Raw genomic sequence first — 26,290 nt, 5'->3', positions numbered from 1 at the left:
ATATTATCCCAGGATCTTTTCACCCAGGTACAAACTTCTCCTATAGTTGGTTTCTTCACTCTTCCTGCTGGTGTCAAATTGTCCCCAGAAGACTTCATCCATTGATTCCATTCGTATCTCATGGCAGCTTTGAAGAGTTTGTTAATGCTGACATCAAGTGGATGGAGCTGGGATGTCAAGCCTCCAGGTATGACGGCAATTTTTTTTTTTTTGCTCTGCAGCAATCTTCTTTGTGTTTTTGTTATGTGTGCCCTGAACTGATCAAGCACCAATAGGGCAGGTTTGCGTAAGAGCCCATCTGGTCTCCTGCTCCAAACTTCCTCAAACCAGATCTTCATCCCATCCTGATCCATCCAACCCTTGTCATGAACATGGACAATCACTCCTCGAGGAATGTCTTCTTTTGGCATTGTTTTGCGTTTGAAAATCAGCATAGGAGGCAGCTTGGTTCCATCGGCACAACAAGCTAGAACAACTGTGTAATGGCTCTTTTCATGTCCACTTGTCTTCACAGTTAGTTTTCACCCCCTTCTTATCAACAGTTCTGTTACTTGGGACATCAAATTGAAGGGAGACTTCGTCCATATTTGCAATCTGTCCCAACTCAAACTGATGTGTCTTCTGACATTGAATGACAAAACGATGAAATTCAAGGACCTTCTGCTCATAGCTTTCAGGCATCTTTTGGGCAAGTCTGGTGCATGTACACATGCTTAGTCCATTCCGTTTCATGAACCTGAAGCACCAATTGTGTCCTCCTTTGAAATCAGTAACTTCTTTTTCATCAGCAATTCTTCTTGCCTCATGCTGTGAACCATCTTTGTTTACACAGGAATTCCAATTGTCCTTTGCTCTTCAATCCATATCTTCAATTCCCTCTCTAAATCAGGCCATTTTGCTGACTTGCCTCTCATGGCCTTCTTGTGCCGTGGCATTTTCAGTAGGGTTTCTTCTTCCCGTAGCCAGTCTCGGATCGTTTTCTCAGTTGGAGGAGGACCAAACTTACGTTCAGCAGCACGATTTCCATTCAATTTTAACTTGAATTCAGCACTGTACGAAAATTTTTTCTGAGCCATTTCTGGGCAGAACGTGGCAAAATGTAACCTAATATACCGGTAACAAGTGCGAAACAATGAGCGCAAAGACAACAAGCACGAAAAAGCGGGAAATGCAAGTAAAAAAAATCTACAACCACTGTATAAGACGCACCCAGTTTTTAGACTCCAAATTTTTCGAAAAAGGGTGCGTCTTATACATGGGGAAATACGGTACATAAATGGATGTCAGATGAACTATTGAGACACATAGCAGAGAAAAAAGTGCATGGGATGCATATAAATTATCAGGCAAGACAGAAACCTATGGTATATATAAAATAGTCTGTAATCAAGTCACAAAGGAAGTTAGGCAAGCTAAGGCAGATTATGGGAAGTCTCTGGCAAAGAATGCAAAGTAAAACAGCAAAGACTTCTATGCTTATATTAACAGTATAAGGAAGGGGTTGAATCAGTTTAGGCCACTTGAAGTCTATGGCTTAACTGTTGTCGACAGATTGAATAGGTATTTTTCATTTCATTAATTAATGAATGAGGAATTCTTTAGGAAAGGGGATACCAGAAGTTTATCAAAATCTAACGAGGAGCTAAATGACTTTGTGATAACTGACAGGAAAGTGGAGGAGAAATTGTTGAAGATGAACATAAAAAAGGCACTTGGGGTGGATTGAATCTATCAGTTATATTAAGGCAGGCAGGCAGCAAAGGAGATAAGCAATCCTTTAGCCATAAATATGAGAGAACCTTATATTCGATGGAGGTCCCTATGGGCTGAAGATGTGCAAATGTATCGCCAATTTTTAAAGGGGGATCAAAAGGCAACATGAGTAATTACAGACCTGTCAACGTAATGTCTGTTCAGGGAAAATAATGGAATTACTGGTTAAAGAAGTAATGCAGGACCATTTGGACAAGTATGCAATTATTCTGTAATCACAGCATAGATTTGTTAATGGACGGTCTTGTCTAACCAACCTGACAGGTTGCTGTGATGCAGTGACCAAGGAACTGGATGCAAAAAAATTTTGGCATTATATACTTTGATTTTAGAAAGGCTTTTGATACTGTTGCACATAAAAGACTGCTGTAAAAACTGGAGCAATGCAGCATTAAGGACAAGTTACTGCTATGGACAAAGGTAAAAAAGGACAAAGGTTAAGTGGGAAAAGACAGGGAGTGGTTATCAGTGGTTGGTAGGGTTATTGACAATTCATCTGGATGAGCTACTGCAACAAGATCTAAGAAAATTAGGTCGATGGACTGAGAAATGGCAGCTGAAGTTTAACATTGAGTAACTTATCAACTGTGTGGTACTGAACTCAGGGTAGTGGAGAATGAAAAAGACCTGGGGTAATTGCACAGTCAGAAATGAATTCTCTAGCAGTGCAGACATGTTTCCAGGACAGCTCATGGGGTTTAGTCAAAGATATACAAAAACTTTGCTAGCAAGGATAAGGAGGTGATTATCCGTTTGTATAAAGTCATGCTTAGGCCACATCTTAAGTATTGTATACAGGTCTGCAGACCTCACTTTAAAAATGATTTAGATCTGCTGGAATGAGTAGAGAGAAGGGCAACCAGATTGGTGAAGGGAACAAAAGGGTGCTATTACCTAGAAAAGCTTCAGTTCTGCAAATTGCAGCATCTTGAGACTGGGCACCTGCAGTGAGATCTGACTGAGGTATTTAAAGCCTTGAATGGATTGAGTAAGCTGAATGTTAATGGCATTTTTCCACTTGCTGAAACTACACATGTGAGGGGGCATAAATTGAAGTTGAGGAATGATGGTTGCAGAATATATGTGCATATGTTTCCCTTCAGCCGGTGGGTAGTTGACTGTTGGAACAGACTTCCATTACTTTTATAAAATGGAATAATCGCCTCCTTATCCCTGCTAGCAAAATTCTTGTATATCATTAACAAAACCCCATGTGCTGTCCCAGATGCTTGTCTACCTTACTCAGAGAACTTCATATATGATTGTACAGTTACCCCCAGGTCTGTTTGGATGGGTGCAGCACTGAATTCTGGGGATCTGCACTAATAACACTGGTCCATTGATAACCACTCTGTCTTCTTCCACTCAGTCATCCCTTTATCCATAGCAGTAACTTACCCTTAATGCCATATTGCTCTAGTTTGTACAGCTGTCTTTTATGTGCAACAGTATAAAAATTCTTCCTGAAATCCATGTACAAGTAGTTCCCAACTTTACAAGTTAATTCATTCCTAACATGCGCTCGTTAAGCGGGAATGTATTTCCCATAGACAATGTTAAAAACAGGGGTTACATTCTCAACAATGAAATTTGATCATAGTAATGTTAAATAAAGGTAAAAAAAACGAATAGTTTATTCTTTATTAACATAATTTATTATATTAATAAAAATATATTAACAATAATTTATTTTATTCACAGAAATGAAGACATATCCTTTAAAAATCAAACAAATTATAATAATAAATAAAGAAATTATTTATGTCATACAAATGTTAAAGAATGTTTATTCTTTCGTCATCAACTAAATGCACACTCATTGATGGTTCTTCACTCATTGTTGGCTCGGCACTCGTTATTGGCTTGTTGGAGCACAAGGAGTCTTCTTCTTCTTCTTCAGAAATGTTTCAAGAGTCGTTTGTTTCCAAGGCAGTCTTCTCTTTTCTTTACAAATTTCATGATAGTACATAAGCATTTTTTAAATTTGTAGCAACTTTTCTAGTTAGCTCAAAATTTGAATCTTGTGACTCAAAAATCTCAATTGCTTTTTCTATATGTTGAAAAGCATCATCAAGCCTCTTGAGAGTGAAGGAACGAACAGGAGTTTCAGCTATTAAATCTTCTTCTTCCTCAGCTTCTTCACATTTTGTGAGCTCTACACTGTGCGTTTGAAGCAGATTAGTGACATCAGTTGTAGAAACCTCGGCTGCAATTGGTTAGCAATATTAATGACCACTTCTGTTTCATTTTGTACAATCTCTGCTGGTTTTTGAAATCCTTCAAAATTATCAATAAACTGATGGCAGAGTTTATTCCAAACACCTTTCATGTTCTTCTCTGTAATTTTGTCCCAGGCTTGTTCTATTTTAGTTGCATCTAAAATATGGAATTCTTTTAAAAGTTAGACCTCCCTCCTTATCTCTGCCTGAACAAATAAATGCACGCAAAGTAGTAATGTATTGTATAGCTACGTGTGTGGTTTGAAATGTCATATTTATGAATGTTTAGCTTTATTTATTGCAATAATGTTCATATTTTCAATTCTGTTGATACTTAAAAAAAAAAAAAAAAAAAAGAACTCGTTAACCTGAGAACTCATAAAGCGAAAACTCATAAAGAAGAAACTGCTTGTATATGATATCAAAATTATTTTTTGCATCCAGTTCCTTTTGTTACTGCATTATAAGTATTTAATCAGATTGGTCATGCAAGAGTGCCCCTTAACAAATCCATGCAATTACTGCAGTATAATTGCATTCCTGTCTAGATGGTTCTGCATTACTTCTTTAACCAGTGACTCCATTATTTTTCTGGCAACAGAATTTAATCTAACAGGTCTGTAATTGTTCATGTCACCTTTGTGAACTGGTCCTTATTGCACATATCTAGTCCATAGGTACACTCCCTGAATCCAAGGATTCTCTCATATTTATGGCTAAGGGTTTGCTTACCTATATGTACAACTACATTATGATGATGAGACAAAGAATGGTCAAATCAAGTAAAAAAGATGGATTCTTTATCATATATCCAGAGGGCTGGCAGCTATGGAGTTACAATAGAGGTAAAATGAGAGGGGGGGAGCCTGACATTTTCAGTCTATCCTGTTCCCTTCTTTTTCTGAAAGAAGAAGGGAGCAGACAGCCAACAGGCATTTCCTTAGATTTCTTTAAATCTCAGAATCAAAAAACAAGATAGCTCTCAAAATGTCAGTCAAACCCCAACTTCCATTCACCTTAATTTTAATTTCTCTAATATATTTCACGCATGACAATTGTATTCTTTTCTATGCTATTTCTACTCCTGAGTAATAAATAACATGCTCTTGTTTATATATTTCAGTCGTAAGGGGGGGGGGGGATAAAGAACAAGGTTTGAGCAAAAATCCTTTAATCTAGTAAAGTAAACAAAATAAATAAATCTACCAAAAGCTTTCAGACTTGCATAGTCCTTCTTCAGTTGGGGAATGAGTGTTAGTAACGAAGTAGAGGCTTGTGGCTATAACTGTAGTGTTTGAATATGAAGCATTTGCCAATGCTTATCATAACTGCTTCCATGATGAGACGGATACATCCTTCTTTATTTCGGTTAAAGGCATCCTGACAACAGGAAATGTGGAGTGATTCCAACCACATGCGATGGCGGTAGTGTCAGGATTGGCCGTTAGTTTCAACATTACGGTGCAGATCAAGGTTGTGCTGGGAAGACTAGAAATGGCTATGGGGGAGGAAATCGGTGTTTTTTTACCCTTGAGAGGAGGGACCGCAAGATCCTGCCTGGTAGTTGCAAGTACTTTATCCCATGGGCCCATAAAATTTTAGAGAGCTGTTGTGACATGACCGGGTAGTAGGGAATAAAGGCGTTCGAGGTAGTGTCATTGCTATGGGAAGCCCTAAGGTGTGCTGCGTGGTCACAGGCCTGCAGGTCACATTTGTCTAGGGCACTGGAAGGGTAGCCACATCTAGCCAGATCTGTTTTTATTTAAACACTCTCATCACATCTTTCATCCATCAAACTAGAATGAGTCCAGGCACGGTTTAGTAGGGTTCGTGCGGTACTGAGGGAGAAGCTGGTTGCGAGCACGTGCTCACCTGTAGTGGTGAATTGGCCAGCACATATTGATTTGTGGTGGACTGAAGCTTTTAAATGCATGCCCTTGCACCGAACAAGAGTATCTAAAAAGGAGAGAGTATTGCCCAACTCCAGTTCAATGGTGAATTGAATAAAGGGCAACAGAGAGTTGAGGTGTCACAAAAATCAGTCTCCCGACCCGGAGGGAATGACGACAAACACATTGTCATCATAGCGACACCAGAAGGATCTGGCAAATCGACAAATGCATGACCCTCCAGCTCTTTCATAGCAATGTCTGCTGTAACCAAGCTGGGTGCACCCGTAGCTGTACCATGAATTTGACAGTAGAGGGATTCACTGAACACGACAACACCACCAGTCAGGCACAACATGAGGGCAGCACAAATGTCATTGGCAGATAGTGGAGTGAAGTTCTGCTGCTCAGAGTGGGTCGTTATCAAGAAGTTGTTTAGCGCATATGATGGCTAGTTGGATGAGAACTGACGTGAATAGTGACACCACATCAGATGAGGCCATAATCTGATCTTAAATGGTAAGGCTGTAAACCAGGTGTAAGAACTCTGCACTGTTTGAAATCACGTGGACAGTGTTCTCTACTAGAGGTGAAAGTAGACTGGCAACAAATTTCGACTACTCATAAATTGGGGAGCCACAGTACGAGACGATAGATCATAAGGGGACACCTGGCTTGTGGATATTCAGCAGGCTGTAAAACTGTGGAAGTTGGATCATAAGAAGAGTATGGGATGCCAATGTTTTTAATGTTTCACTAATTAGCATTAGTTGAGGTATATGATACAAGAAAGCAAGCTTATATAGCATCGGCCAAAAAAAAACCTTCCCATTTCACTTATCCAGTCACTCCAAATGTTTCTCTAGTTCAGCCTTAAATTTATTTAAGTTATCAACTTCCACAACAACAGATGGAAGTCTGTTCCAATGATCAACTACCCGCTGGCTAAAAGCAAACTTCCGTACATCTATTTTACAACTGTCTTTCCTCAATCTGAATATGTGCCCCCTCAGGTTCTTAATCTGAGCAAGAGAAAGAATCCCATCAGCATTGCACCTGCTCAAACCATTCAAGGCCTTATACTAACAGGTCTATAGTTATTTGTTTCACCCTTTGAATCCACTTTGTGAATTGGGGATACATTGGCACCTCTCCAGTCCATGGGGACCTCCCATTAATCTAAAGATGCTCTCCTAATTATGGCTAAGGGTTTGCTAACTTCCTTCAATATAACTGGATAGATTACATCCACCCAAGGTGCCTTTTTTATGTTTAACTTCAACAATTTCTCCTCCACTTTGATCTGCGTTATTACAAAATCATTTAGATCCCTGTTAGATTTTAGTAAACTTCTGTTTACTAAAATCTAATGAGATCTAACAGTTGATTTCAGTAAAATTCCTCTTGTGTGAATGTAGATGCAAAATATGCAAAATACTCAATCAGTTTGTCAGCTATCTGTGCAGAATCATCAACAGTCGGACTACCAACATAAAGTGGACCAATCTTATTCATCCCCTTCCTTCTTTCCTTCCTTCCAGAGTTTTTACATAAGTAAAGTCTTTGTGGTTTTTCTTTGCATCCTTTGCCAAGGATTTCTCGTAATCAGCCTTCACTTGCCTAACCTCCATTGTGACTTGATTACACACTAGCTTATATCTGCCATAGGCTTCTGTGTCACCTGATAATTTATTTATATGCATCCAACACATATTTCTTCTCTGCCACAAGCCTCATTAATTAATCTAACATCCATTTAGGCCTGAATCTTGAATAGTATTTCTTAGTTGGAACAAAAAGCCTAGTAGCTTCCAAAATTTCTTCCTTGAATGCTTCCCATTTAGAATTTGCTGTTGGTGACATAATCAATTGGTCCCACTGAACAGAATTTAAAAACCATTTGAGACCACTGCAGTCATCTTTACGAAAACCCTTCCCTTTACCCTTGATGGTAGTTACACCTTTAATTAAATTCCACATCAGTACACTGTAATCACTGTCACCTAGTGGTTATTTATCTACAAATTCTTAATGCATGAATAATCACCCAATAATCAGATCAAGAGTATTACTCCCTCTGGTTGCCATTTGAACATGTTGCTGTAGAAAACAGCAACATGTTTGAATGGAATCCTTAGTTTATTCTGAATTGAGACAGCGAGATTTGGAAGTTAATCGATACTTAAGTGTCCGTAGATTTACCGTTCGTAATTGCCGCCATTGTTACGCAATACAAAATATCTCAAAATAGATAGCATAAGCTTAGTATAGTATAGTACATAATATAATATTGTCAATTAATCAGAAAATCTATTAATCTTGTTGAACTTCACTGTCAATTAAATTGTACTTTTAACTATATACATATAACGACTTAGATTAAGTAACATAAATAATTAGCAAAAATAAATAATTAATACTTAACTTGATACGGAAGTTATATAAAGTGATTTCGTAGATAACACTCGATACTGAAACATAAATATAGCGTTATAACTGTGTTGGGATACAAGTTTAGGGTTTTAATTTTGTACTGAAATTGAAATTTTATTGAAATTAAATCGAAATCATGACTCAGACCAGAGCAGCAAAGCAAAAGGCTCAAGCTAATGGGAGTGCTGTGGCTCAGGGGAGAACTGAGGGGGGCAGTTGCCCTCTGAATCACAGCCTTTTAAGATGCACTATTTGCTTGATGTACGGGGCATGATACTGCCATGGGGGATGTCTTTGTATGTGCGTGATGCAAGGAGTGTAAGGAAATCAGGTGACAACTCAGCGTTGTTATGGGCCTATATGAGAGCTTGAAGAACAGGGTGGATGCCCTCGAAGGATTAAAAGTGAGGGCCCATCAAGCTCTCAACTGCCCACACCAACGCCAGAGCTTGCACTTGGGCATCACGTAACACAGCTGCAGCTCCCAAGGCAGAATGCGCTGGTCCCAAAGGAACTAGTAGTTCTTGGTGACTATTGTCAGGGAAACGGGAAACATGCTTTGTAAAAAGGATAGGTGGACCAGGACCAGGGTATGTCTGCCAGGGGCAAAGGTTGATGACGTTGTAGAGCGGATATCATCTTTTAAGGGCACAAAAGGTTATATAGTTGTACACGTTGGCACTAATGATATTAAGAGTAGGAGACCGGCGGAATTACTTAACAAGTACAGGTCACTGTTGAAAAAAAGCCGTGAATTAGGGTTGAATTTGAAAGTGTCTGCAATTCTGCCCAGACACGATAGATGGGAGTATACGATGAGAGCCCTGTCGATCAATTCGGCCCTGGAAAGATTGTGCAAGGCTCAAGGGGTAAATTTTTTTTTCAGCCTGGTCTGTACTTATTAACAGGAGAGACTGCTTCTACAGGGATGGGATGCACTTAAATCGAAAGGGTGCAAGAATGTTTGCTGATGCTATCGAGGCAGTGTTAGGAGGGTCGGAAAACTGATAGATTGAGGGGATACAAGGACAAATAGATTAACAGTAGCCACTGGCAGAGGAGAAAGTGATCCTTGCACTGCTTCTATTGGAATGAGCAGCAGCTTGGAAAATAAGATGCAAGATATTTCAGAGACTGCAGGGAGTCATTGGGGTACAAGAAAACACATGGGTTGTGTTAGGGTAGCTAACAAAAAGAACAGGTGCATGTATACTTGCGTGTACACCAATGCTAGAAGTTTGGTAAATAAATTTGATGAATTTGAGATATTGCTCAAAGCATCAAAGGCGGATATTGTTGGGATATCGTTGGGATATCAGAGACGTGGTGTCACACAGATATAAGTAATGCAGAACTGGAATTTGGGGAGTACAACGTCTACAGAAAGGATAGACAGGATAGGAAGGGAGCAGGGGTTATGCTATTAGTTAAGAATCACATAAAATCCAAGGAAGTGAATCCAGTTGACATCGCTGGACAGTGCAGTGTCGAGTCAGTTTGATGTGACATAAGCATTGGGAGATCAAATTTGAGAGTAGGAGTGTGCTATAGGCCTAATGACTCTGATGAGTATAATAAGGAACTGTACAGGGAAATAGAGTGGGCCAGTAAATCAGAGTCTTATAATGGGGGATTTTAATTTCCCAGATATTGACTGGAATTTGTGGGTTGGTCACTCACACACTAGCAAGGCTTTTGTGGATTTATTGGACGATTGTTTTCTAAATCAGCATGTTCGGGAGGCAACTAGAGGGAGCAATACTCTTGATTTATCAGTAGTGATTCTTCATGCATTAAGAATCTGCAGATAGAGGAACCACTAGGTGGCAGTGATCACAGTGTGCTGAAGTGGGATTTACTCAAGGAGGTAACTACCATCAGGGGTAAAGAGAAGGGTTATTGCTTTTGTAAAGGTGACTACGGTGGTCTTAGACAGTATTTAAATTCTATACAGTGGGACCAACTGATGATGTTACCAACAGCAAACTCAAATTGGGAAGCATTCAAAGAACTTATCTTGGAAGCTACTAGGCTTTACATACCAACTAAGAAATATTATTCAAGGTCAGGCCTAAATGGATGAACTAAAAGGATGAACTAATGAGACATATGGCAGAGAAGAAAAATGCATGGGATACATATAAATTAACATGTGACACAGAAGCTTATGATAGATATAAGTTGATCTGTAACCAAGTTACAAAGGAGGTTAGGCAGGCAAAGGCAGATTACGAGAAATCTTTGGCAAGGGATGCAAAGAAAAACAGCAAGGAGTTCTTTACTTATATAAATTCTAGAAGGAAGGGGATGAATCAGATTGGTCCACTTGATATCGATGGATCAACTGTTCATGATCCTGCTCAGGTAGCTAACAAACTAAATCAATATTTTGCATCTACACATAAGGATACACACTACACATACACATGAGGAGTTATTCAGGAAGGGGAATGCATAGATGAAGTAAACACTGGCAGTGAGCTAGATGATCTTGTAATAAATGAGAGTAAAGTGGAGGAGAAATTGTTGAAGATAAACACAAGAAAGGCACCTGGGGTGGATGGGATCTATCCAGTTATATTAAAGGAGGCAGCAAAGGAAGTAAGCAAACCCTTAGCCATAATTATGAGAGCTTCCTTGGACTCAGGGGAGGTTCCCACAGACTGGAGATGTGCAAATGTAACCCCAATTCACAAAGGAGGATCAAAGGCTGACAATAGTAATTATAGACCTGTGAGTTTAACTTCTGTTCCAGGAAAATTAATGGAAGCACTGTTTAAAGAAGCACTGCAGGATCATCTTGACAAGAATTCAGTTATAGCACAGACACAGCATGGTTTTGTTAAGGGAAGGTCTTGCCTGACCAATTTGATTGGATACTATGATGTAGTCACAAAAGAATTGGATGCAGGGAATAACTTTGATATTATATACTTGGATCTTAGAAAGGCTTTTGATACTTTTTCACATGGAAGACTGCTGCACAAACTGGAGCAGTGTGGCATTGGTGGCAAATTGTTGCTATGGATAAAGGGATGGTTGAGTGGCAGAAGACAGAGAGTGGTAATTAATGGACACTGCTCATCATGGACTAATGTTATTAGTGGAGTCCCTCAGAGTTCAGTGTTGGGTCCATTGTTGTTTTCTGTATTTATAAATAATATTGATGATGGTATATTAAGCTTAATGTCCAAGTTTGCAGACGATACAAAGGTTGGAAGGGTTGTTAAGGACTCTACTGATGCTATGCTGCTGCAACAGGATCTGGAAAGGTTGAGCAGATGGGCTGAGAGGTGGCAAATGAAGTTTAACATTGACAAATGTAAAGTACTACATATGAGAAACAGCAACCCCAGAGCAACGTATCAACTCTGTGATACTACACTGACATTGGTAGAGAATGAGAAGGACCTGGGGGTAATTGTGCAGGCAGATATGAAGTTCTCTGAGCAGTGCAGACGGGCTAAAAGAGTAGCTCATGGTGTCTTATCAATGATATACAGGAATTTTTCTAGCAGGGATAGGGAGGTGATTATTTCTTTGTATAAGGCAATGGTCAGGCCGCAACTTGAGTACTGTATACAGGTCTGGAGGCTTCATTTCAAGAAGGATGTGGAGCTGCTGGAACGAGTACAGAGAAGGGCAACAAGGTTGGTGAACGGAACAAAGGGTTGCTCTTACGAAGAAAGGCTTAAGTTTTGCAAATTGCAGTGTCTGGAGACTAGGCACCGGCGAGGTGATCTGATAGAGGTGTACAAAGCCTTGAATGGTTTGAGCATGCTCAATGCTGATGGGATAGTATTAGCATTAGCATTAATAGAGGCATTTGATGCAAGAAAGCAAGCTTATGCAGCATCAGCCAAAAAAACCCATTTCCATTTCACCCCTCTGTTCAAAATACCTGTCCAGCTGAGCCTTAAACTTATTTAGGCTATCAACCTCCACTACAAGGGATGGAAGTCTGTTCCACCAACCAACCACCCACTGGCTAAAGGCAAATTTCCGCACGTCTATCCTACATCTGTCTTTTCTCAATTTGAATTTATGCCCTCTCAGGTGATTATTCTGAGCTAGAGGCAGAATCCCATCAGCATTGAGCATGCTCAAACCATTCAAGGCTTTATACACCTCTATCAGATCACCTCGCTGGTACCTAGTCTCCAGACACTGTAATTTGCAAAACTTAAGCCTTTCTTCGTAAGAGCACCCCTTTGTTCCATTCACTAATCTTGTTGCCCTTCTCTGTACTTGTTCCAGCAGCTCTACATCCTTCTTGAAATGAGGCCTCCAGACCTGTATACAGTACTCTAGGTGTGGCCTGACCATTGCCTTATACAAGGGAATAATCACCTCCTTATCCCTGCTGGAAAAATTCCTGTATATCATTAACAATACTCCATGAGCTACTCTTGCAGCCCGTCTGCACTGCTCAGAGAACTTCATATCTGCCTGCACAACCACCCCCAAGTCCCTTTCATTCTCTACCACTGTCAGTGTAGTACCACAGAGTTGATACATTGCTCTGGGGTTCCTGTTTCCCATGTGTAGTACTTTACATTTGTCAATGTTAAACTTCATTTGCCACCTCTCAGCCCATCTGCTCAACCTTTCCAGATCCTGTTGCAGCAGCATAGTGTCAGTAGTGTCTTTGACAACCCTGCCAACCTTTGTATCGTCTGCAAACTTGGACATTAAGCTTGCTATACCATCATCAATATCATTTATAAATACAGAAAACAATAATGGACCCAACACTGAGCCCTGAGGGACTCCACTAATAACATTAGTCCACGATGAGCAGTGTCCATTGATTACCACTCTCTGTCTTCTCCCCCTCAACCACCCCTTTATCCATAGCAGCAATTTGCCTCCAATGTCACACTGCTCCAATTTGTGTAGCAGTCTTCCATGTGCAACAGTATCAAAAGCCTTTCTAAGATCCAAGTATATAATATCAAAGCTATTCCCTGCATCCAGTTCTTTTGTGACTGCATCATAATATCCAATCAAATTGGTCAGGCAAGACTTCCCCTTAACAAAACCATGCTGTGTCTGAGCTATAACTGAAGTCTTGTCTAAATGATCCTGCAGTGCTTCTTTAACCAGTGCCTCCATTAATTTTCCTGAAACAGAAGTTAAGCTCACAGGTCTATAATTACTTGTGTCAGCCTTTGATCCTCCTTTGTGAATAGGGGTCACATTTGCACATTTCCAGTCTATGGGTACCTCCCCTGAGTCCAAGGAAGCTCTCATAATTATGGCTAAGGGTTTGCTTACTTCCTTTGCTGCCTCTTTTAATATAACTGGATAGATCCCATCCACCCCAGGTGCCTTTCTTGTGTTTATCTTCAACAGTTTCTCCTCCACTTTACTCCCAGTTATTTCAAGATTCTGTAGCTTACTGCTAGAGTTGAATACACCTCTGGCATTCCCCTCGCTGAATAACTCCTCATGTGTGAATGTCGATGCAAAATATTCATTTAGTTTGTTAGCTACCTGAGCAGGGTAATCAACAGTTGACCCATCAATATCAAGTGGACCAATCTGATTCATCCCCTTCCTTCTAGAGTTTACATAAGTAAAGAACTCTTTGCTGTTTTTCTTTGCATCCCTTGCCAAGGATTTCTCGTAATCTGCCTTCGCCTGCCTAATCTCCTTTGTAACTTGGTTGCATATCAACTTGTATCTATCATAGGCTTCTGTGTCATGTGTTAATTTGTAAGTATCCCGTGCATTTTTCATCTCTGCCATATGCCTTATTAGTTCATCTGACATCCATTTTGGCCTAAACCTTGAACAATATTTCTTAGTTGGTATGTAAAGCCTAGTAGCTTCCAAGATTAATTCTTTGAATGCTTCCCATTTTGAATTTGCTGTTGGTAACATCATCAGTTGGTCCCACTGTATAGAATTTAAATACTGTCTCAGTCTAGCCTTTACGGAAGCAATAACCCCTCCCTTTACCCCTAATGGTAGTTACCTCTTTGAGTAAATCCCACTTCAGCACACTGTGATCACTGCCACCTAGTGGTTCATTTATCTGCAGATTCTTAATGCATGAAGAATCACTGCTGATAATCAAATCAAGAGTATTACTCCCTCTAGTTGCCTCCCGAACATGCTGATGTAGAAAACAATCATCCAATAAATCCACAAAAGCCCTGCTAGTGTGTGAGTGACCAGCCCCCAAATTCCAGTCAATATCTGGGAAATTAAAATCTCCCATTATAAGACTCTCTGATTTACTGGCCCACTCTATTTCCCTGTACAGTTTCTTATTATACTCATCAGAGTCATTAGGCCTATAGCACACTCCTACTCTCAATTTTGATCTCCCAATGCTTATGTCACACCAAACTGACTCAACACTGCACTGTCCAGCGATGTCGACTGGCTTCACTTCCTTGGTTTTTATGTGTTTCTTAACTAATAGCATAACCCCTCCCCCCTTCCTATCCTGTCTATCCTTTCTGTAGACGTTGTACTCCCCAAATTCCAGTTCTGCATCCCTTATATCTGTGTGACACCACGTCTCTGATATCCCAACAATATCTGGCTTTGATGTTTTGAGCAATACCTCAAATTCATCAAATTTATTTACTAAACTCCTAGCATTGGTGTACACGCAAGTATACCTGCACCTGTTTCTATTCTTAGCTACCCTAACACAACCCATGTGTTTACTTGTACCGCAATGGCTCCCAGCAGTCTCTGAAATATCATGCATACTGCCTCTTGCTCAGAATAATCACCTTAGAGGGCATAAATTCAAATTGAGGAAAGACAGATGTAGGATAGATGTGCGGAAATTTGCCTTTAGCCAGCGGGTAGTTGGTTGGTGGAACAGACTTCCATCCCTTGTTGTGGAAGTTGATAGCCTAAATAAATTTAAGGCTCGGCTGGACAGGTATTTCGAACGAACGGAGAGGTGAAGTGGAAGGGATTTTTTTTTTTTTTTGGCTGATGCTGCATAAGCTTGCTTTCTTGCATCATATGCCTCTACTAATTCTAATGCTAAAACAATCCTCCAATAAATCCACAAAAGCCTTGCTAGTGTGCAAGTGATGAATCCACAAGTTCCAGTTAATAATTGGGAAGTTAAAATCCCCCCTATTAGACAGTCTGGTTTACTGGCCCACTATTTCTCTGTACAGTTGTTCATTGTACTCATCAGAGTCATTAGGCCTATAATACACTCCTACTCTCATTTTTGCTTTCCCAGTGCTTAAATCACACCAAACAGACTCAATATTACATTGTCCACCTACATCAATTGGATGCACTTCCTTAGATTTTATGTGTTTCTTAACTAACAGCATAACTTCTCCTCCCTTCCTGTCCTGTGTATCCTTTCTGTGCACATTGTACTCCCCAAATTCCAATTCTGCACTGCTTATGTCTGTGTGACACCACGTCTCTGATATCCCAGCAATATCTGCCTTTGATGTCTTGATCAGCACTTCAAATTCATCGATTTTATTTACTATACTTCTAGCTAGCATTAGTGTGCATGTAAGTATACATGCACTTGTTCTTACTCTTGGTCACTCTAATGCAGCTCATGTATTTACTTGTTCCATAATGACTCCCGGCAGCCGAAACTAGCAGTTTTCCGACTCGCCTAACACTGCCTTCATAACATCAGCAAGTATTCTTGCACCCATTCTATTTAAGTGTATCCCATCCCTGTAGAAGCAGTCTCACCCGTTAGCAAGCACAGACCATGCTAAAAAAAATTTTACCCCTTGAGCCTTGCACAATGTTTCCAGGGCCGAATTGATCGACAGGGCTCTCATCATATACTCCCATCTATCGTGTCTGGGCAGAATTGCAGACACTTTCAAATTTAACCCTAACTTGCGACTTTTTTTCAACATTGACCTGTACTTGTTAAGTAAATCTGTAGATCTCTTACTCTTAAGGTCATTAGTGCCAACGTGTACAACAGTATCATCTTTTGTGCCCTTAAAAGATGATATCTGCTCTACAACGTCATCAATGTTTGCCCCTGGCAGACACACCCTGGTCCTGTTCCACCTATCCTTTTTGTATAATATATTCTCCCCTCCGTCTCCCTGAGATAATAGAGTCACCGACAATAACTAGCTCCTGTGAGACCAGTGCATTCTGCCAGATTTCTGCTGTGTTGCCTGATGCACAGGAGTGAGCTCTGGCATTGAATTGGGCACCTGAGAGCTTGATGGGCCCCTCATATTAATTTCTTCAAGGGCATCTACCCTACACATCAAACTCTCATAGACAACCATCAGAATTCTGAGCTGGCGCCTAATTTTTTCGCAGTCTCTGCTCTTAGTACACACAAAGACATCCTCCTTGGCTAGATCATGTCCTGTTCTAGACAGGTCTGCAAACATTTCACATTTTGCACATTTTTTTAGACTGTGATGCATTGGAGAATCGCACCCTTCGGTTCTCCCCCAAGCCACAGTACTATAGCTGCTTTGTTCTCATTGCTTTGCGGCTCTAGTCTGGGTCATGATTCTGTTTAAGTACAATTTTAATTAACAATGAAATTTAATAAGATAATAAATTTTTAATTGATTAATTGATAATACTAAGCAGATTTCTAATACAGTGCTGCATATTTCAATATCTAGTTTTATGTTAAACCTTATGCTATCAAGTTCAGGATATATGTTATGCTATTCCGTATCATATAACAATGACGGCAAGTTACGAATTATAAAATCTGTGGACACTTAAGTATTAACTTTCAAAATTGTTATCTAAATTCAAAATAAACCAAGGAGCTTGACTAGGACTATAAAGCTATGTACAGAAAATAATTTAATATAACAATTAAGTCAATAAAATGACTAAATATAAATAAAAACAGCGTTCACCGGAGCTGCAAAGTCTTGTCCAACACATGGATACCCTCGTACCTGGAATCAGGAAAACATATTAAACATTAATATAAAATAATAAATACAAGCAATCGATTATAGATACAAATCTATAAAGTATATATAAAATATAATATTGATTATAATCAATGATATATTATAAAAACCTTCTCGAATATATGCTTTTTTGTAATATTGGTCTCAACTTTACATCTACTAAAATATATTGTATATCATTCAAAAAATCTCAACCAGGAATTGAGTTTATGATATTTACCATAATTTATGATTTAATTTTTAAATATGAGATTAAGCATTTTGCACATTTACACAAATGACTGACATTGTAAATCAGGTTATTATAAGACAGCAATAACAGCTGAACTAGTATTGTAACGTATAAGAGAGTTTCCCAAATATTTTTATTACTTTGGGTATATATGATCAAATATAGGTGCAGGCAGCCCCACCCCTCCTCAATTATTACCAATTCTTTGACAGAAAAATTAAACAAAGCAATATAAATGAGAGATGGATATAAGATTTTTCACCAGGAATGGAATTTACTAATTAAATAATCTAACCATTAAATGTTAAACTAAAGCCTTATTTTTGACCTTTATATTACTTAACATCTTTAATTTAGTTATAAAATATTTTTGAAGTTTTTATTTTAGTGAAAGATATTTGAGAATGTGTGATGATAAATATTAGAGTACTATAGTTATAAGTTTAGTATTCTTATTAAAAATATTAAATCTCAACCTAAGATGGTGTGCCCAAGGTAGTTGAGTGTGCCACCAGTGCTGTAGTCATAAAATTAGTAGAAAATATACTCTGTGAATGTCATAATGTTAAATATTTTAATAATATCTGTTTTTTCAAGTCTTTCAACAACCAGAAGGTATACACTATTCACCTAAAAAAATCCAGAGGGTATATGGCATATCCCTCCACTACAGCCCTGTTCACCACCTTAGGTTGTGATCTGGTGTACATCAAAATTTCATCTATCATATGTAATGCTCTGCCAAATCTAGGATGGCACCCTAAAAACTCTTAATACTCAAAATAGAACAAATTTCCTTAACCATGAGTGACTGTAAGAAGCTCTACTGTATTTTAGAAGAAGTTTTATTAAAAATATGAAACAATACTGTGACAGCTGGTTCTCCTTGAGTTATCATGCAGTATAAATTAATTTATTTATACCACATGACAAGTATGTAAAACTGTTTCATTGATCATGGTTATCAGACTTGTTAATCAAGACCACTTGTTCTTTGATGAAAGACCAGTAAGTCTTAAAAACACTGTCACAGCATATTTGATATTTAAAAAAAAATAAAGAAAAACCTTTTGGTGATGTTATTTGTTTTAAAGTAGTGCTTTTCAAAGAGCTTGTTGTTAAAGAAGTTATCTTAGCTATTAAGACCATAGCATTACTTATGGAAGTTTAAATTTTGCATGTTAAATCAATTTTCCTCTATTTAATAGTAGAAATTATAGTTATGGTAGCTGTACTGTCTGCTATCATAGATTTAACACATATTTAAAGATTATCAGTTCTATTCTGGGTTGTATATACTAGATAAACTCCTGAATGAATTATAGTTCAGGCTGTATGTATTTAGGAGTTTGATTATGTAGTTAACTATTTTATGGAGTTTTGCACAACAATAAATGATGAATTATATCTCTTTACATATTCAAGTATATGAAGTAAATGAAAACTGAAACCATTACCATGAAATAACATCTGTAATGCATATGAACTTAGATACCATACTTAGGAGGAATTATTTGTGCATATTTTTCCAAACTGTTTTATCTGATACTAAATGTTTATATGGATAACCCCTGAAATGAATAACTTTTGTGAAATTACACAATAGTAGAATAAGTAAAGGTACAATCCTTACATATATACAGGGTGTCTCAAAAATACACGGCATAACTTCAGGAATGAGTTCCTCGTGTGCAGACAATAAAAATATTTTATATCAACATAGTTCCGGAACTGCTTGATTTCCGAGTTTTGAAGGTCTGTCTATGACACTTAACTGTTCACATCACCTTATAGTAATTGTTCAAAATGTCCACCTTCTGCCTGAATACAGGCCTCACATCGACATATCATGGACTCGCGAAGACGATGCCAAATTCCTGGTATATTTTGTATTCGATTTCATACACAGTCGAATCTTATTTCATATTTTGTACACAATCGAATCGATTGTGGAGAGTTTCCACATCAGATACCGGAGTCGAATAAACCAATGACTTTAAATGGCCCCACAAGAAAAATCTCCTCTCCTTCATGAGTCATAGATCTTGGTTGTCCTCTGTCGGCAGCATGAGGTGTAAAGGTCCCATGTTCACAAAGGCGGCGATGGATATCTTCAAACGTTTTCCTGTCTGGACATCTTCATTCTGGGAATCTTTCGTGGTACAAACGATGAGCCACCAGAGCATTACCGTCTGCCAAACCGTACATAAAGTGCATATCCACTTGCTCCTGATTTGAGTACATGGTCGGAATGGAAAACCACCAGATTCTCTCAGTACCTTGTGATGAAGGAAATCACCTGCAGGAGATAAGACATTCCAGTTAATAACTCGGAAACCAAGCATTTCCAGAACTATGTTGATATAAAATATTTTTATTGTCTACATATGAGGAACTCATTCCTGAAGTTATGCCGTGTATTTTTGAGACACCCTGTATAAACTCTAAACATTGCAGATATGAGAAATTTCTTTTCTTATTTATTATACACAAATTGTTGGTTTGAGACTTGCAAAGTTGAGCTTGGAATGCTTCAGTTTGAGCCTAGAAACTGTTGTGTGTATTTCTTGACAATATGTAGTTAGTGAACTTGGAGGATAACTGCTGAAGTGTAGAAGGTTTCTAACCTGGTCAAGTTCAAGGCCCTCAAAGTCAGGCTCTTCACTTCCATCATTGCCAAATCTAGCTCATAGCTTAAGAATGAATGTGAAAGTGGAAATGGCAGTTTGTTCAAGGTCCATCATGAAGACTTCTGTAAGCAAAGGTGAAAAGGAGGGGGGGGGGGGTGTTACCCATGCTTGAAGCCCATGGTTTGGAAGAAAAACTCTCCTCGAAGCAAGTCTGGTTGACCACAGCATCAATCAGACCCAAGATATCATCCTTGGAAAAGGCCTAGTTTTAGCATTATTGAGAGGGATGATATTAAACCTGGATGACACATCAATTATTACCAAAATGTCATCATGGTGTAGGGTATGTGTATTGTAGTCTGCCTAAGTCACTAGATTTAAGAGAGGGGGAAATGACAGCAGAGAGGATGGGACTAGCTATTGGTGCAATATGGCCTAAGTAGCCCTTGTGCTAAAAACTCTCATAACAACAACTAGACATTTGGCATTAGTTTCCCCTGGGTTATACTTTCCACTAATCATACAGCAGATTGGGGGGGGGGGGTCAGCTACATGAGCTCTTGCACTCCCAGATATAAAGGGAAGCTCCAAATTGTTAAGGTTAACGTGTTTAAAGATAGGGTTTGTCCAGGTTACCTGCACCAAGGAGCAGACAGACTTGATCTTCTTGTCTAGAGATCTTGTAGAGTTCCAATGATCTTATAGGTACTGGTGTCCTGTACGAGGCTGTAAATCTTCCATAAATATACTTCCCTCATTGAGAATGGTAAACATCCCACCCTTCTCAGCCTGGTTGATGTGGATAGAGTGGTCTCACCATCCTTGTAGCTGACTCTGTCATCTGTGTTTTTGTGTTTATTATTCAAAAATTATAATCTCGTTCTGGAAAAGGTTAGCATACTTGAATTTTTGCTCCTTGTAATGGTGAAGTAGCAATGACAGCAAACACTGTAAAAGTAGTAGGAATATACCACAAAACACCTGATTATGATCTAGATATGATTTCCAATTTAATTCATCTTAGATTATTGTAGACAACTATTATCTATCATTTGTTATCACATTTATTGTAATGATTTAGAATAAATACAATAATTCAGCATAGTAAACAAGAAAAGGACATAGAAAAAATAATTTTACATTTAAAGAGAAGTTCATTTTCTATCTCTGTTTGTTTTAAATTTTGTTCACATTATTTGTATATTATGATTAGTGATTTAAATTATATTATAAATTAATGATTTAAAACATGTTTGATTCGCAGGCTTAACTATTCAGTAGTTTCCACTACACCTACATTTCGCACAATTACTCACAGACCTGATAGCGCTGGATGTTATGTGTTGGCTTTTGATACTTCTGAAGTGATGAGGGTAAATATTATTATGTTTCTTGCGTTATTATGCTACTTAAGTAACAGTTTAGAATATGCAAGAATATTTATACTCCTTTCATTTTTTCTCTTGCTTCTCCTTATAATTATTAACTTTCAACATAAAAGCATTTCATAATGTGAAAATTACTCATCTGAAAAACTATTTAAAGGTGCTTCAAAAATGATTTATATTGAATAACTTTATGCATAATTAAGCTCAGTCCAGTTCATAACAAAGTCATTTATCGTAAATTTAGGGATATAATGAATAAGTTGTAAATTCTCTCCTTGATTTGTAGCTGTAAGTACTATTGCCAGCAGCTACAGTTAACAAGTTTTGAGGAACTTTGCATGTCAACACTTTCCTGCTCATAAAAAAGCCATTATTCACTAGACTGCTACATATTTTTTATAACATATAGTATAAAAATATTCCACCACTGCCTTAATCTGTATGGTCATAAGTATATTGTATAGACAAATTGTGACAGTTGGAAAAAATTTTTATACAGTATTATATGCCCATGAGGACTGTGACGAAGTTGTAGTGGTCATGTTTTTGAGTTCTGCTAAGTGGGATAATTTTTTGTTTGAGTTAGTGATTTTCTTAAGTTTTTTTTCTGTTATTGAAAGTAATAACCCTAAAAGCTTTTAGTTATCCAAATACTGATAAGTGATTGATAAGTAATATGTTTAGGGCATTCTTTTTTTAAAATAACTCACCTCTATAAATCTGGATGTCTAAGTCTTCATACAGAAGAGTGTTAAAAATAATAATAAATTAAAATAAACTTTATTTCTGTGTCCAGTATGGATAGTTTTAAATTGACACACTTGACGGTTTAAGTGCATTTCTAAATAGGTGGCAATTTTTAATTGTTTCCCAGTTTTCTTAGCATTTTTTTTTTATTTTTAAACTCTTCCACAAAAAAAAATCTTAGATATGCAGATTTATAGAGGTGTGTTATATACAAAAGGAAGTTTCTAAATTATCTCTTATTAAGTATTTTCTGTTTCAAATCTGTAGTGAAAGAAAGCTTCACAAATTTATTATTTGCATTGTTTTTATTAAGCAGATTTTTAATTTATTAAATGGTGATTACTTCAAGAATTTCATTCATCTGAAGAAGAGGGAAATTTGGCACCAAATTAAAAGTATAATTAAAAGTGTTTTATAAGTTTAATGTAATTTATATATTTTTTGAATATATTACTTGAGCCACCCAATTTTTCACTTAATTCATGAGACTATTGATTAGGACAAAACCAACTATGCAGCACTTCTGGTGTGGATTTATCATCAAACATGCCATTGCCACCATTTTAGAATCCTTGAATCGGTCTCGTAAACCACTGTGATTTGCATCTGGAGACGCATATGGCCAGCCAAATCAATAACATGCACTGCATTGTTTCCCTAAGCACATGAAGTGCAGCAGGAAATTGTGATTGCAAGGGACATTAGCAGCAAGGAGGTTAACCAAGAGGAGGTCAAGGAAGTACTGGCCAGTCATGTGAGAGATCTAAACAATGAGGAACTGATGATGTTTGAACAGCAACAAGTTGCCTTAGGTGATGAGGAGAGGAGGGGAAGAAAATAGGGAGAAACAAAACCTTACAATGAAAACACTGTGAATTTTTAACTAAGATTTGAGAATAATTTGATATGATCAGTGTAGAAGATCCTTATCAAGACTGGAGTATAAAAGTAAACAGGGAGGTAAAGCAATGCATTCAATGTTACACAAATATTTATTAAAAAAGATGCAATATTCAAAGCAAATTTCTTTGAACAGCAATGCTTACTTTTTTTTCAGCAGTTGATATTATATGAGTAAAAAGTATACAGAGTGAGAGAGGAGGGAAGCTGGTGTATTGTACCTGTAATGGTGGACATTTTAAAAAAAATATTCTTTATCAGTGGGCCGCAGGAGGAGGGAACTGGATATTTTTCTTACATAATGAAAAATAGAAATTTTATTTGAAACTTTCAAATTGTATTTATGCTAGTAAAGTATACAGAGTTTTTTTATGAATTAATAAAAACAAAGTAAAATTTATTAATGAGATTTTTGAGTTTGCATAAAGGAGGTTAAACCTTTTAAATCTGCTTCAGTATTAGTTGTTGCTAATCATATGATTGAGCTGAGATTGTATTTGTGCATATATCCACTCTGATTCCCCCAGAACCTTTCTCAAGCTTATAGATCTCATTCAAAAGAAGACAATCAAGTTAATAATGAACAACATCTTAAAAAGTCTCTCCATTCTGTGTTTCATAGACATTTAGTTTCATGCCATTTCTGTGGGCACTATTCTTCTGAATTGACATCTGAAATTCTCCCAATCTCTTCCAAACCAGTCTAAACATGTGCTCCAACCATCCATTCACTGTCCTACTCTAAACTCACAGAGCCAGATTTTTCTCTTCCTCATTTATCACCACTGTTATTTTCACATGTATTTCCCAAAAATTACAGTCTACAAAAATTCAAGTCAAATGTCAGTACCTTCTGTTTTCTCAGCCTTCTACTAATGCATGGGTAATAAGTACTATATGTTCTAAACCTTTAATGTTTGGGGTTTTCATTAAAAAAAAAAGTCTCTGTCTCCCCTCAATATGAACATTAGAAGTAAGAATTTGTGAAGCTGTCAGTATAAATATAATCACATAACAGTCAACTACTGGAACAGAAGCTGCAGTAATTGACTATTATCAGATGTCAGAATATTGACTTGAATGCCAAAATGATGGGATAACCTGCTAGGATTGATCATGGTGTTTTGTCAATGATATACAGGAATTTTCCCAGCTGGGAGAAGGAGTTGATTATCCCATTGTATAAAGCGGTGGTTAGGTCACACCTTGAGAACTGCATACAGGTCCGGAAGCCTCATTTTAGAAAGGATATGGATCTGTTTGAATGGGTGCGGAGAAGAACAACAAGATTACAGAGGGGAAAATACTCTTACCATAAAAGCATCTGGAAACTAGGCACAAGCAAGATATGATTGAGGTGTAAAGACTTTGAATGGATTGAGTAAGCTAAATGTTGAAGGCATCCTTACTCTTGCTCAGACAACACATATAAAGAGGCATAAATTTAAATTGAGGAAGAATGGCTGCAGGTTGGATGTGCAGAAATTTGCTTTTGGCTAGAGGGTAGTTGATTGTTGGAACAAACTTCTGTCTGGTGTGGATAGTTTGAATAAATTTAAGGAAGAATTGGACAAATTATTACAAAGGATGGACATATGATATGGAAAGTTTTTTTTTTTTTTTTATATGCTGCATAAGCTTGCTTCCTTGCATCATTTGTCAGCACTAATGCTGATACTAATACCGAAAACTGCCCGAATCTGGTAAGTATACAGGAACCTACTAAGAATCTAATGATAGAGCCTAGGTACATCTCAGATAATATTTTATTATGATAGTATAGTGGATTTGCCACTCTTTACTCATTTGGAGAGGACTTGGCTCAGATTCCATCAGGGATTGAAGAGATTCTTCATCTGAAGTTGCAGTTAGCTGATCTCATATAGAGGGATGGAGTTTCTTCCAGGGAGTTATTCTGGGTTTTTTTCAGCTTACACAAAATGAAAACTGACATGGGAACATGCTTTTACAGACATAAATACATGAAGACTATATGAAAGTAGTAACATATGACCAAAATAGTTGATGCATTAAAAAAACCGCCTAAACCACCAACCAACCAACTTCAGATATCAAACGTAAGTTAATAATATTAGTATTAGAATGGCTAATTAATGCAAGTAGACTTTTCTTCAGGACTCAACTGAAGTGATAACAATAACTGATAAAACAAGAATTCAGCTGTTCAGTGTTCTTTACTGATACAAAGTGTAATTGTGTACATAAAAAGGTGGAGGTGGCCAGAAGCAAACATTAAAATCAAGCAATATAAAATACTTTAATTTTTTTACAGAAAGTCATCAGTAAAAATGAAACTAAAAAGTTAAAACTGTATAAAAGAGTTAATGCTCTACTGTAAAATAGCCAGACACAGGGTTTTCTTTTGGGCATTTTTTATTACTCCATTTCTTTCATTAACCGGAGTAATAATACCAACAACCACACAAACGGTACGAAGCAAAATCAGTAACTAACCACACAGCATGTCTGAGTTCAAGGACAAAAATCAGGATGTTACATAATAACTTCCACTGCACATGTGTAAACCACAATATGGCAAAAAAGCAATAACATAAACCAAAGGCTGATTACAGTAAATGGCATTTGTATACCTCTGATCAGGATTTCATAAAAGTGATAACATTATCCATGATTACAATACACAGTGTGCACTGTGTGTGTGTGTTGTGTGTACACACACACACACACACACACACACACACACGTGTGTATATATATACACACACACAGTGTATATATATACACACACACACAGTGTATATATATATACACATATACACACACACACACACACAGTGTGTATACATACACACACACACAGTGTGTATACATACACACACACACACACACAGTGTGTATACATACACACACACACACAGTGTGTATACATACACACACACACACACAGTGTGTATACATACACACACACACACACAGTGTGTATACATACACACACACACAGTGTGTATACATACACACACACACAGTGTGTATACATACACACACACACACAGTGTGTGTATATACATACACACACTGTGTGTATATACATACACACACAGTGTGTGTATGTATGTATATACACACACAGTGTGTGTATATACATACACACACAGTGTGTGTATATACATACA

At 37.7% G+C, this 26,290-nt stretch overlaps 1 protein-coding gene across 1 annotated transcript in view; it reads left to right on the top strand.

Annotated features, from left to right (window-relative positions):
- Positions 1-26,290, top strand: part of LOC150088768 (calcium-activated chloride channel regulator 1-like) — a 179,671-nt gene that overhangs the window by 42,150 nt on the left and 111,231 nt on the right. The window contains exon 7 of the mRNA XM_090370317.1: positions 21,365-21,473. Coding sequence (XP_090226443.1) covers positions 21,365-21,473 — 109 coding nt within the window. The remainder of the gene's footprint in view (positions 1-21,364; positions 21,474-26,290) is intronic.

The sequence above is a fragment of the Mastigoproctus giganteus genome, chromosome 3, assembly GCF_048544385.1.
Source record: "Mastigoproctus giganteus isolate SK-2022 chromosome 3, ASM4854438v1, whole genome shotgun sequence".
Classification (NCBI taxonomy): Eukaryota; Metazoa; Arthropoda; class Arachnida; order Uropygi; family Thelyphonidae; genus Mastigoproctus; species Mastigoproctus giganteus.
The sequence above is the reverse complement of the archived record's forward strand: the minus strand, read 5'-3'. Positions and strand labels throughout refer to the sequence as shown.